Source organism: Argiope bruennichi, chromosome 2 (genome assembly GCF_947563725.1).
Source record: "Argiope bruennichi chromosome 2, qqArgBrue1.1, whole genome shotgun sequence".
Taxonomy (NCBI): Eukaryota; Metazoa; Arthropoda; class Arachnida; order Araneae; family Araneidae; genus Argiope; species Argiope bruennichi.
In genome coordinates this window covers 90,060,216-90,074,942 of record NC_079152.1, presented here as the reverse complement: position 1 = coordinate 90,074,942, position 14,727 = coordinate 90,060,216, and the positions used below count along the sequence as shown (strand labels likewise).

General features: G+C 30.6%; 1 protein-coding gene across 1 annotated transcript in view; it reads right to left on the bottom strand.

Moving 5' to 3' along the window:
- Positions 1-13,808, bottom strand: part of LOC129962255 (serine protease 29-like) — a 37,452-nt gene extending 23,644 nt beyond the window's left edge. Inside the window, exon 1 of the mRNA XM_056075998.1 lies at positions 13,803-13,808. Within this exon, the coding sequence (XP_055931973.1) occupies positions 13,803-13,808 (6 nt within the window). The remainder of the gene's footprint in view (positions 1-13,802) is intronic.
- Between the last annotated feature and the right edge of the window lie 919 nt (positions 13,809-14,727).

Below are 14,727 nucleotides of genomic sequence, written 5' to 3'. Positions count from 1 at the left end.
ATATTAAAAGTTCCCGTCAAAGATAGATCTATTTGAAGACCAGAAATTAATAAAATAGCTAATATTCTTTTTTCAGGATGTGACTTAAATACTAATTGAAAATAATTCTTACCAAGACTGGTATTTGTGTAATATAATATTTCTTTAATTAATTATAACAAAAAAAGACGAACATTCAAGCTAAAATGCACAAAATTACCATTGAATTTCATGGGAATATTTGTTTATTAAAGAGGGATATTTTTATAAATTTATTGACTCTAATGGATGATGAATTGAAGAACTTTGGATATACATTTATTTTCTATCAATTAGTATGCTTGAAATTTTCATCACAGTCATTATAAAGAGTTGCCCCTTGTTTCTGTTGTTGTTTATAATGGCACTTGCCATGGACAAGCTCGCTGACGAAGTCAGCGATTTTAAGCAAAGGGAGCGTCTCTTGTTTTAGTAGTACCAATTAGGGCCAAGAGTATGTCTTAGTATATATGAATGTGACTCACGCATCACATTCGCTTGCACAGCCCCTTTTTACAAGGGGGCACATTCACACATCTCACAGATAGAACAGATGAAGAACAACCATGGCACAGCCGGGACTCGAACCCAGGTCACGGGGAAGACAAGATACTCCAATGCCAGGACGCCGGCCCTTGTTTCTTTCTTTCACTATTATTTTTTTTATTCGCGCCACTCTCTCTTGACATATTTTTATTCAAAGAAGATTCAAACAATTCATGCAGCACTTTTTTTAAGAATATGCATAACTGCTGCATGGTGCAAACGTTTTATACTAAATCCCTTTTTGAAGGGTGGATGCTGAATATAATAAAATAAGTACTAACCATCGTTTGTTGCTTCAGTGTGACAAAGGATAACAGTACGTAGCAATAGCATATGATATACTTGATAATCTGTGTTTTTTACTCTCTAATAGTCATTTGTGGTTTAGAAATTATAATTTTTAAATTGTGACTAGTCATCCTTTTTTCGCCCTCTTAAGGTGGTTTTACAATCAGCCAGCTACTACTCATCCAGTAAGATTACGCATGCGTAGAACTGTACAGAAGCAAGTACTTGTCACATCGAGACAAAGAACTTGCTATTGTCCACTCTCTCAGCGCGTGCCTGACTTAATGGAATCATATAACTGGCTGAGTGTAAACCTAATTTTATCATATTTGGTTAAGAGGGCGAAAAAAAAATTGGATAATCTCTAATAATGACGCCCGAGGCAACTCTACTCTTCCTTGCTTTCCCTTTGTTACTCCACTAGAAGATAGCAATGAAAGCACATTGGGCATTTTTCTGTATGCCATTATATAGAGAAGATATGCCATTATGGTCTATGTTGAGGAAGCAGTTCAATACGTATGTCAAGGAATAGAAACACAGAAAAATCGTACTTTGGAAATCTTTTGGAGGTTTATCGAGTTAATGTCGCTGCGTCAAAATATGAACTTTACAGAATTGTTGACACTTGGAAATAAATACGACTATTTTATAAAGACCGGAAAAAGAATAAATTTTTATAGAAATTTAGTTTATTTCGACGACACTTTCTTTTTAAATCTAGGAGCGAGATAAAAATATAGATTTCTTTCTTGCTTGGTATTTCTACTAAGCTACCATCTTTCCTACATCTTGTGATGTCTTGTCCGCTTTAATTAATTTCAAAATTAATAAAAATGGAATAATTTTGAATCTTAATCTTTTTTTAACTTTAAATCTTACAATAAAACCTATTTCATTTTCTATGAGTAAATAAATATACATACTATGTGAATAATAAGCACAGCCACTTACTTCTAAACATGAAAATACTGTCATATGCAAATTTTGGAGTATTTTCAAACTTATCTGACAAATATTTACTAAATTCAGGCGCATTAACTTTACTAAATTTTGCCTTCAAATTTTAACAGCATTATATCCAAACTGGTTCTATTTGCATATGTCTGGCATACTATATTGTTACGAAAAAATCTACGTTAGGCATCGGGGAAAGGAAGGCAACAAGCTGGATAATGGAAAACGTGAGTTTATTCCAAAAATAATGGAGCTCAAGTAACGAAAATATAACCAAAATGAACATAGAAAACAGTACTTGTAGATACTAACAACAAAATCAAATAGAATCCACTACTTAGACAATTACGAATACCACTCAAAAACTATAATTCTGCTCGTTCTACGATGTCAACTCCGGAAACATCTTAGTTTTAGTGTAGACGCCTCATGTAACAAAGTCTCACAAGAGGGAGGGACATCACATGGAAAATTCCAGAAGAATCTCTAGATTTCGGCTCATGATAGAGATACAGTCTTGTATTTTCCTAAAACTTGTCGCCTTTTTTAAGGCATTCATTAAGGGATTCTAAAAATCAAGCTCCAAAAATTTTATGAAATTTTTGATACATGTCATTATGTTTGCTGTCTGCTAAAATATTCAATGCTTATATCTTCGAATTATTGCTAAAAACTGACATGACAACTCTGTAAAAGGACTGACATAAATTTGCAAGGACTGAGGAGTATTATTTCATTAGAATAATAGTTAAAAACATGTTACTATCAGTTAGGGATCTAAAATTGGAGGAACTTAAATAGGAATTGATGATTAATCACCATACTGACGTCACTCAGCACTTATTGATTATCATCTATTCCATTTACCATAGAAAAACTTAATCTGAAAAAATGAGGCAGGCAATGCTGGATATCGAATAGGAAGTATCTTTTCTTATTATTATTTTGATGTCCTGTATTTTTCATGGTTGATTTAAGAAATGGTAGGTTGTCGTAACCGAATAGAAAAAAATAAATGTCTCTTAATAAAAACATTTTCTTTAAAAAAAATCATATTCACACCAAATAACTAGAATTTCTGAATATATCCATTATCTGAATTTATATTAAGTACTCAAATTCTGGAATTTCTGAATACATTTATTATTTGAATCTATATTAAGTATCCAAATACTAGAATTTACAAATGTATTCATAAATCTAAAAAAAATATTTAAAAAAAAAAAGAATTTTGAAAAAAGAACAACACCTGAATATCTTGCAATTGCATTGATTTAATCAAATAGTATAATATCATTGAATGCTCATGATAAAAAAATCGAATCCATAGATTTATTAGACTAAAAATTTTCATTATGATTTCATTTCTCACTTCTACCAAAAGAGAAAACATATATTATACCAATGCTCCAACTTCGAATTTCAGAATTGATGTATCTTTTACAATGTTTTTATATTCCTTTTTTTCTATTATTTTTATTGTTCAGCTTTCATTACTGTTATAGAAATCAGGAAGTATTTTAAACTGAGTAAGATAAGATGCTTCACACCATTTTAGCTGCTCCAAAATTTTTCTTTGTTCCTCAGATAAAAGTATGCCATGTAATTACTGCATAATTCATGTCTCATTCATGCGCATGTTACGAATAAAATTGTTACATAATGACCCGGAAATGAAGTTACTTCATAAAACGGGTTTAAAATCCTTTTTTTGAAATGTCTAGTAGACATAAGTTTCACTGTTTTAAATTTAAATTAATTAAAATTAATAAGAAAAACTTTCAATGTGGTAATTCATATTCAAATCACGTAATGAGCGAAACAAACTTAAGTCGAGATTATTTAAATTGTACAAGTTTTCCTGTTCATTCCCTCACATGATTTTTTTAAGACTTTTTACTCACATTTTTCATTTACTACTATTTGTTTTCTGAATTGCATACTTTTCAGTTCTTTGTTCATAAAAGGTTATTTAAAAATAAGTATAAAGAATGTGCACTGTACTGCTTTATATTTAGGAAAATAAGATGATAAACTCGTCCGTTCTCATTGCATTACTCAAACTACATTATCCACAATTTGTACAATGTCTTTATAAGTTAACTCCCCATTACGGGGGAAACTTATTGCGAAAATTGTTAAGCCAGGTCAAAGTTTCCATATTAAGATCATGAAAATTTTTCCTTTTTTCAACAGAGGTGGCAACGAAAAAGCATTGCCAAGAGACGAACATATCAAATCCCCACCCCCAAAACAAATTGACTCTTTCAGATGACGTTGAAGATGTTGCCACCACTATTGTTCAAAAATCAATGAATAACGTTTCCAGCTGTAGTAGTGCATTTGCAGTGCCACGGCACTTATTTGTTTCGATTCAAGTTGGATGTTCAGTGTGGAACATACTGAAAAAAAAAAAAAATGGTTCATTTTTACCTGTACAAAATTTGTTACACTCAGCAGTTGCTGCCCATTGACCTGGGAAGCGACTGACATTTGCATTAAATTTCTGGCTGATGTTGAAGTGGATACATCGTGGCCATGGCAGATTCTATGGAACGATAAAGCACATTTCCATTTAAGTGGAACAATCGTCTTCGGGACAAAGAAAACTCTCGTATCTTCCAAGAGATTCCACTTCACTCACCAAAAATTACAGTCTGCTGTGGATTCCCAGCCACAGTTACTCTTGGACCTTTCTTTTTCGAAGAGGCTATGCTCAATGCACCATGACGGCCAGGAGGTATTAAAATATGCTCGAAAATTTTGTTGTACTCCAAGTGCAATAGCGCCAATACATCATCTTGATTCAATTACCTTTTTGCAAGATGGAGGGCCTCCACACATTGGACTCTGTGTATAGCAGTTTTTTCGACAATGATAGAGTAATTTGTCGTGCGTTTCCTGGTTATCTCGTTCTCCAGATCTTAATCCCTGGGATTTTTGGCTGTGGGGATACTTAAAAAAATCTTGTTTTAAGAGGACGTCTGGTAAACGTAAAAGATTTGAAAGACAGTATCACTCTGAGTGGGAGAAGCATCTCAAACCACCAATTGATCCGCAGTTGAACAAGCTGTCTACAGAATGCAGATTTTGGATCTTTATATCTGAACCATATCGAACAGTTTCCTCTACATCGATAAGGTCCTTGTTACCGAATGTTTGATACGTTCGAATAAAATGCGTTACAAATTTGTATTTTGTGTCTTTTCAGCAGCTTTTTTTTTTTTTTTTTTTGCTAAATTTTGGTTAATTAAAAATAAAGCAAAATTTTGGCGTTTTTCCTCTATAACTACTGAAAATATTGCAGCCGAAAAATAATTTTTACATTATCTTAAAATACAAAAAAAATAAAAGTTAACTTTTCAATAATACCAATTTTTTACCGTATATTTTTTTCTATTTTTTAATTAATTAAAAAATTATTTTTAACATATTTTCGAACAAGGGTACGATGATACGTAAGCATTCTGTGCGAATATTATAAAATAATACAAAAACGATAAGAGTGATTATAAAAAAACATAAGAATTCTGGAAGAATACTTATTGATAAAAGTTACTAATAAATGTAGAATATTTTTTTGTTTTTGTTTTACAGTCCGAATTGTTGTGGATATTAATATAAAATTCAATTAAACATGTAAAATTATGAAATTGAACTTCTGTTCTTAGAACAAATTATTATTTACAAATCAAATTTTAGGAAAGAAAGTGATAATTAATTTTAATAAGAATCTGTAAAAGATATAAATTTACTTTTAGAATACTATGAACATCACAAAAAAATTCTAAATTTAACAATGTTTCAAGTTAAAAATTAGATTATATTGTTAAAAGGCTAGAAAAGCAGAGAGTATCCATTTTATTTTTGGAAATTTTTGGGAAGATGGCGGAGAAAATATGGGAAATGCATAGCAAAATGAACAGAACAACTTAAGATTTCTGAAATAGCATGAATTATTTACCAAATTTGAAATTTGAAAATATTTAGTTGAAGAAACCATTCAGAAAAAGTTACAAAAAGTATTAAAAGAAAATTTTAACGACCATTAATCCTGAACAGCCAGCTGGTAGTCAAATGTTAGACATATTTACCAATCCATTTTTAATTTGACATATTCATTAATTAGACCAATCCATTTATAATTTGAGAAATTAACAAGATCTTTGGCGTTGAATTTTAATTTGAGGACTTGTTTGAAACATATCTGTCAACTAACCAGTATCATGGCTGTGACACACTTTATGATTGAACAGCGTCACTTTGGTTCAAGGCTTAAAAGTTTTATTGTTCAGGGACAAGTATTCTGTGAACATGGATCACTTCTTCCTGTTCCATATGAAAAGAGCTGTTTCGCTCAAAATTTGACATTGGACTTTGAAGAGGCGACAAATCAAAAGCAAATGATATCAGCTAATAAAAAGATTGCCGCCAAATCGGATGGATAATTTACTGATTCTGCCCGCGATTAGTACTAGGACAAAATTTCAACAGCATTCTTCAGGAATATCCTGTGTTTGTTCATGCAACGTCCTATGTAGTATCTTGGAGGGTCATTAACTATTAACGCATAAATTAAAATTCAAAATATATTCATTTCGTATTGATCAGGTATATTTTGTATCGAAGTAAAATGTAAGTATATAAGTAAGTTATGTATACTTGTATCAATACAGAGTATAGTGTTTTTTCACAACATATACTCAAAGGGAAATCGCCATACCGCTCAGACAGTTATATTCGGTGCTTATCAGTTAAAAAAAATTATTGTTAAAAGATCTGCCACTGTTTTTGTTTTTTTTCAAATATTTTATTCTACATAGAGAACATCATGCCGGTCTCACACAGCAGAGTATTCTTTTATTACATACTAACCACCTTTGGCGACCAGCCGGTTCGCGAATCTTAATGCACATTAAAATTTTAATAGTTAAATATTTTATGGAATTTTCATTTTAATAGTTTCTTCATCAATATATTTTAAAACTTCAAATTTTAATAGTCATATAATTCACTCATAATATTATAAAGGCCTTCAGCCATAACGTAATACATATCTCTCTAATTTTCTGTTAGCTCTCGTAGAATTTATGCTTTAAATTAAAGTGGAAATCATTAAACTGCAATAAATATAATAATATTTTTCTTGCTTCGACGAAGCATTTTTTTTAAATATGAGTACTGAAAACAGAGTCGCTGAGTATTTAAACCTTATGGACACTAAAGAATATTTTTCTTAATTTATATAGTATCTCAAGAAGTTTTCAACAAAATTTTCTCAGATTCATCATGAACAGATCGATTTATTAACAATGTTTAGTTTTAAATGCATCAAACACTAAAAAAATAAACAGAATCGTTTGAAATAATCGGTCAAAAACATATTAAGCCTTCAAAACCAGCTCTGTATCCGTTGAAAATAGTTCTCAACAATTAGAACACAATGTGCATGCGTGAATTTTCAACGCCAATTATGGTAACGCAAATGCGTGAATTTTCTACTCTAGTTGGAGTAACGCTACGCAGATCAGAAATTTTTAATTTCCTTTATTCTGTTTTATTTTAATTCAAAAGTACTTCAGAATCAATCTGAAAGATCGTTAATTAACAATGTTTAATTTTAAAGGCATCAAACATTAAGAAAATAAACAGAATCCTTTGAAATAATCTGCCAAAAATTTCTTAAGCCTAGCCTCTTTAGAGTGGGGGAAAAAAACTGAAGCCTTACCCATTTGGCGGTGGGGAAATGAAGATTTTTTTGCGGAGAAAATTAGTTTTTAATTAATAATTAAAATTCTAATTAAAAATTAAGAAAAGGGACCCCAGATTCACATTCCTGACCTCCAAGGTATGCATGTGCCAAATTTGGTAGCTGTAGGTCGAACGGTCTGGCCTGTAGAGCGCCAACACACACACGCACACACACACATTGAGCTTTATATAAGTATAGATATAAATACTTAGTAATAATAATTATTGTCTGGTTAAATTTAGTATTTATTTCAAAGGAAAAAGTTTAAATCAATATGCACTTTCCAGCATTCCTCTCCCTCTTACTTTTTATTGGATTCTGAAATATCCTCTTCGAAATTGCTAGGTGCACATGAATTCATTTGTTTTATTAAAGATGTTCATAATTTCGTGGGAAAAAACACACACACAAGTTTGACCTGCATGCAAATTTTCATCTGTCTAACGTTGTATTTTTTAGTTATAGAGCGTTCACGTATTTATAGTCAAATAAAAGAAAAAAATCGTTTAAAAATGCTTTTTTAGAGTCAAAGAAATCTGAAAACATCAAAATTTCATAATAGTATCTGTTGGCAGTTATTGTACTTTCTCTACTTATTTGAGAAATTGTTCTTTCGGTTCTTATTCGAGTATCAGTGGTTATGGATTAATAAATTCTTAATTGCAAATAAGATTATTATTAGATAAGATATATTTTATACAATTTCATTTATTTAGTTTCAAAATCCCTCTGATGAACCTAGATTTAGTTGCCTAGAATAATTAGTTATATTATCCGGAAATCATGCTTAATATGAAAGCACCGATTCTATAATAAAAAGCTACAAACTCCTATATATATATATATATATATATATAAAAGAGGGAGCATTGACTCATGGTTATTATAACCTAAACAAAACAAGAAGAATTAAAAAAATAGAATTTCTTTGGCATTCTTTATTTGTGCCACAGTGAGGTTAAAAATCTCATCTGTTAACAAACTATTACGCCTTAATAACTTCATCAGCGCAGATATCCCGGTGGTCCCAAATAACTCGAAAAACAGAATCCTCGTAAACAAACTCGCCGTCGCTGATAACATTCGAATGAACCATAAAAAGATGAAAATATGATTGTTGAGTGTCAAAATTGTGAAAGATATTTAATATTCGTCCCGAAGATAACAGCCCAGGAGCTCAAGGGCATGAGTCCTAGACATCAGACACATTTCCATGTCTCAGAGACTGATTCTCAAATGTTATTTAATTCCAATTGGGCTCTCTTTTTCTTAATCATTACCTGTGACAACCCCTTATACGTTTTTGAGTGATTGCTCAAAGCCGGAGCAATTCAACGACACCTCTCTGCAATCTTTCTTGAATAAAATACATTTTAATATATGGATGAGGAAGAAATGCATAAGATAACGATTATCAATGAAGAAAGATTTCTCTGTTCAATAATGCTAAATGTGCTTGATTTGGATACAATGTACTATTATATACGTCGCTTTCTGAGAATAGTTCTGATTGTGATTCGTTTTTAATGACAATTAATATGGAAGTAAGTAGCGGATTGAAGTCCCACATCTTGCCTTACGGCTGCAGTTGTAATATTCAACGCTTATCAAATTTTCTGTCAAGCATCTTCCAGTTACTCCCTGTATTAATAACGCATGCAAAATATCAAGAAGTAAAGTTTAATGATATTCATTAAGAATTTTTATGGCGGTGAAAAAGTTCAGAAACACGCAACATTCTATCGGGAACTGCTTTATTAAAATTTTATATTATAATACCTATAAAATTCATACAAATCTTAGACAAGGTTTTATATTCGTATTATATAACAATAAAAATGTATGTAGTTTATAATAATGAATATTAAAATATATTTATATATATAATTTATACTGTTAAAAATATATAAAATTTTAAAAACTCTCATAAAGAAATGATGTTTTTGAAAGTGAATAGATTTAAAAAATTTTAAAATCCTCAGTATAATATCTGAGACACTGAGTAGAGAGAAATGGTCTCAATTAAAAAATAACAAATTAATTTTAAAAAAATCTGCGATAATAAAAGAGCTTGTTATAAAAATTTTTTTAAAAATGAAAAGAATTAAAAAACATAAATAAAATATTTTGCTACTACTTTTATATACATATATACTACTTTTATATGTTTATATATATATATATATATATATATATATATATATATATATATATATATATATATATATTCTATTTGCTATTTCCATTGCCTATCTCCATTGGTAACTATAACTAGACCGGTAAATTGACCTATTATATGGCTTCTAAGAGTTGTTCAGTGAATGATATTTATATATAAAACTCTTAACAGTTTTACAAAATATAAGTATACTACATAAAGTGGCTGCAATAATATTGATGCTACATCTAAGTTTTAAATCCTTAGAAATAGGCTTACGATTTCAAAAAAAAAAAAAAAAAAAAAAAAAAAAAAAAAAAATTCTTTAAATTATATGAAGACATTTAAATGTCATTTTATCTTATTTGAAGCCATAAATGTACATCTGAAGGAATTTTGAAGCCTAATTTTTCATACAATTTCCCAGTCCTTTAACCTTTTTATACATTTACATATTTTTATTAAAAATTAAATATTTATTCGCTGTAATTGTGTCAGTGAATTCAGCATAATCATTTTACTATAGGTACACATTACTACTCTCGATTACAATTATATCTCGATAATACGAGATCTCGATTTGAATTTAATAGACTTAAAATGACTTTACCGATAGCCCAGTTTATAAATGAGGGAAATCCAGAAAATATGTTTGTGATAGAAAAAAAGTAAGAAGAGTTTTTTTGAAAATATGTTCGCAGGCATATGCCATGCAGATTTTAGGTGCGGGTATTGAAAGCGGTATTTGCAACTTTGCAATTGCTTACTATAATGCCATTGAAGAACTCCAAGATGTTGATTTTTATTTCATTTTCCTTTCAACTGACAAATAGATTCTGCACACTGAATGTTATTGCTCAATACAGTAAAAACTGGGATTTATTGACATTTTAATCAAAATAATAAGTCAGTCACTAAAACTGAATGAAATATGAAATTTTAGATTTCATTATGTTAAACAATCAGAGTCTGCAATCTTTGAGCCCCTATCATTGATCAACGGATCTTTTTCGAGGTAGCCGCTGAAATGATTTAAAATCATCTAATCTCGTATTCAGAGTTTAATAATTTGGGCAGCTATAATCGTAAAGAAACGGAAGTTTTTTAAAAAAAATTAATGTTAGGGTGTCAAGAATATTTTGCCGAATTTGATTTGTAGGCCTGTGGGACTGTATACAGATTTAAACTCTCAAATTTTTTTCAGCAACACATTTATATGGTTATACACATGGGGGTCATAAAACGGTGTTCCACTGAGCACTATAAAAGATATTTCTTCCCGTCATTTAAAGCTTTTTCCCAATTGGAATTATGCATCTATTTCTAAAGATGTAAAAATTAGTTATTAAACTATGATTATAAAGGATATCCTGTTTAATATATTAAATAATGGGTAATAATACATGATAGCAAATAGTGAGATTTATTACCGATGAAAAAAAAGTGAGATGAATATGACTGTTTTATTGTAATTAATCTCGATATGCAGTGGTTTATTATTATTTCAAGCGCTTAAATATAATCATTACAAGATAAGGAAGTGCGCAAGACAAGGAAGACGATGAAACACAGTGAAACTATGATTCATTGGCCTTCATTCTATGAAAATTCTATTATTCGTTTTGATAAGAACTAAAGAAATCACCGGACTCATATCATATTAAATATAAATTTAAATATAAAATATAACACTTTAACACATAACATTTTAACATATCATTTTAAAGGAGTGCCATTTAAAACATGTTATATACTATATATTTCTGTGAAATAAAAATGGAAACAAATGATTAAAAAAAATGCGCCATTTTACATTCATTTAGAACATTTATTGTCCTTTTGTATTTAAACTTTACTACTAAAATAACATAACCTACCATTTGTGGTAGTATTGTAGTTTGAGGAATCTTGGTATAGGAGAGAAAGTGCCACTTTTATTTTAATTAGTTTTTTTATAAAATCAGATCTATTTATAACATATGATCTATTTATTTTTGGTTAGAGATTTCCATTCATAAATTGTTTTACAAAAATTTCGAATATTTAGCTGAAATTCTGGGCAATTCCAGTTTACATTTTAATCCAGAGTAATTCAGGATTATTTTGGATAACCTGGCTCTGCTGGTCACCTTATATTTACTGATGATATCTGCTCACATTTGCAAACGCAAACGATCTTTGACAAAGTTTTCCAGAAATGAATTACAACAAAGAGATAATTTTTATTCCTTTCGACAAAATAAAATAAAAAGTATTTAATTTCTTATATTAAATTTTTTTATTCAGAAATTTAGAGGTTTTTATTTGTTTAGCCATATGATACTCATGATTAATTTCAAGGATAAATTACTCATGATTAAGAAAGAATAAAAATTAATTAATAGTTAATAATGTAATTAAATATTAAATAATTTATATTCATGTTCTATCTGTTATTTTTATATTATATTAATACACCTATCTGTTACTTTTATGATAGATAAGTGACCCATTGAGAATGCATTTATTATTTGTCTTCCTTTGATTTGTGATTAATTCATGAGTGAACACTAAAATATTAGTACCCAACTGAGAAGCTACCAAATGGTGGGAATGAGTGCAATTTCGAATCAATTTCAGGTGAAAAATACCACATTTATTATTCTGAAACATTTTATGTCAAATCAACATCCCGAGAGTTTCAACTTCCAGAAATTCGTCATTTCATTAGCAACTATTCGACGAATAGTCGATTGATTTTAAAAATTATATTTATATTATAAGAGTTGATAGCAACTAATGAGGATATCAAAATGAAACGATAAAAGAAAGAGGAGTATTAGTTCATTCGTATGATCTATGCAAGCAATGAGTGTGAACGAGATGTTATAGATCAAAGAAACTGGAAAAAAAGTTCGGTATGATTTCTTTATTAATAAAGGGAAATAAAAATATAAGCACATTCTTATTAACTATGATACGCAAATACCCACTTCAGTTCTAGAAGGTGTTTTAATTTTTATACCGACACCATAATCTAAAACTTCGATTAATAGCGAGTATTTTTGGAACCATGAAACACCAAATTGTACTCTTGCATTCTGAACAGTGCTCTCTTTCCTGTTTTTCGAAGCAATAGAAATTGTCAGTATAATGCTCTGATTAAATATTTTGCGATTTTTCAATGTAAAATTTCCCTATTTGGAAATGTCGCTCCAGTTTTTCAAAGCAAGATGTTTCCTGTATGACTATGTAGCAGAACTTATATCATTACGATAGACCTACCGGTGAATAAAATATACCAAAGTTGCTAAAAATGCCCTAATCATATTCTATAATACTCACACATGTAAAGTCATATTTGAAAAATGCAGTGATTTAAATAAACGAAATTTATTTTGTGATGTAATGACTCTGATTGTAGTTCTATGTAAAAGTTTGGCTTCAATCGACCGGGGAAAAAAGCAACCAAAGTACATAATCAAATTTCCATATTTGTGTATTAACTATATGGCAGCGATTAAACTCCAAGGAAAAGAAATCGTTAAATATGCACGCTATATTCAATAAAAATTCTAAATCCATCCAAAGATCGATCTTCCATAGCTTTGTATTAGCTGCGAGATGTTAATCATCATATCTTGCACGCTAGATTCAATAAAAATGGTTGATGCATATCAGGGATTTATATTTTGCCACCATTGTTCGCTAACACCACCATTCAAGATATTTATGGTCTTTTCAAGTTCCATTGTTTTACGTGAAGAAATGGAGTTCTTCATTAGAGAGCTTGCGAAGAAGCTTCGGGGAAATCATTCTTGATAATTTTCTTTTCACATCCTGATTTTTAATAAAATAACTATATATATTTTCGTGCACTAAGAGTGTTTTTTAATATTTATCAAAAATCAGATTCTATTAATTTTTAGTTGTTGTAAAAAAAAAATAGTAATTGTACAACAAAAAATCATATTTACAACGAATGGCTGCTGAGTTCATCAAACAATTATGTTTTCCAATTAAATGAAAAGCCAGACACGTCAGATATATATCCAATGAAATCTCAGCATACCTCATTAGCAGATGATTTCCCCATCTTCTTACCTCCATCGTCAAATAATAAACCACAGATGATTTCTCTAGCTGAGCTATCATCACACCGTGTGTTCTCTAATGAATTCCTGGCATGTTTCCTGCAGCAATGCTGCCACCACCCGTGATTGTTTCCGACGTCTTCCTCCGACCCGGGTGGGCATGCTGACGGGTGTGAAAGGCACGAGGCTAAAATGACTTGAAAAAAAAAAGAGAAAAAGAAAGAACCAACCCCTACTATCCTCCTTTTTGCTACTTTTGCTTCATCCACCCCTCATTTGGGACTAATAACTGAAATCATCATCTGTGCCCCAGTCCATTCTCTTTGGGGCATTGCAATGTGCAATTAGGCGCTTGGCAGCTCGAAGGCGTGGGTGGTCCCCTTTGCCACCCAAGTGGAATCAAGCCACAGAACGCATGTCTCTGCTCTCTCAGGGTCAACCGGGTGCAATCAGCACGTCCTAATTGTTTTTCAGTTGGATGGTGCTGCCTTATCAGGCACACTCTTCCGCTGTGGAGTTTCGTATTGCTTTGATGAACCTGCCTGAGGAAGTGAGGTCAGCCGCTATAGATTAAAGAGGAAGTAGAGTGATAAGGCGGTATTGGTTCATTAAAAACATTTTGCTGTCCGTAGTGCCGATAAGAAAATTTCGTGAAAGTTGTTTTTATGTCTTATCTAGTCTTGAAGTGAAAAAGTTAGTTAACACGTTATAAAGTGCTAGGAGAGGAGAAGATTAGTATCACTAATGTATGCGGAGCGTATCTGGCGACGATGGATGTACGACGACGAATGTTTACAATGAGAAGAAAAAAGAATTTTGCTTTCGTGGAAGAATGAAACATTTTCTTTTTCTTAATACCATATATATACATTATTAATAACAGTTCAATAACATATGCAATTTTTTTATTTTTATCGATTTCAGGAGTTTGAATT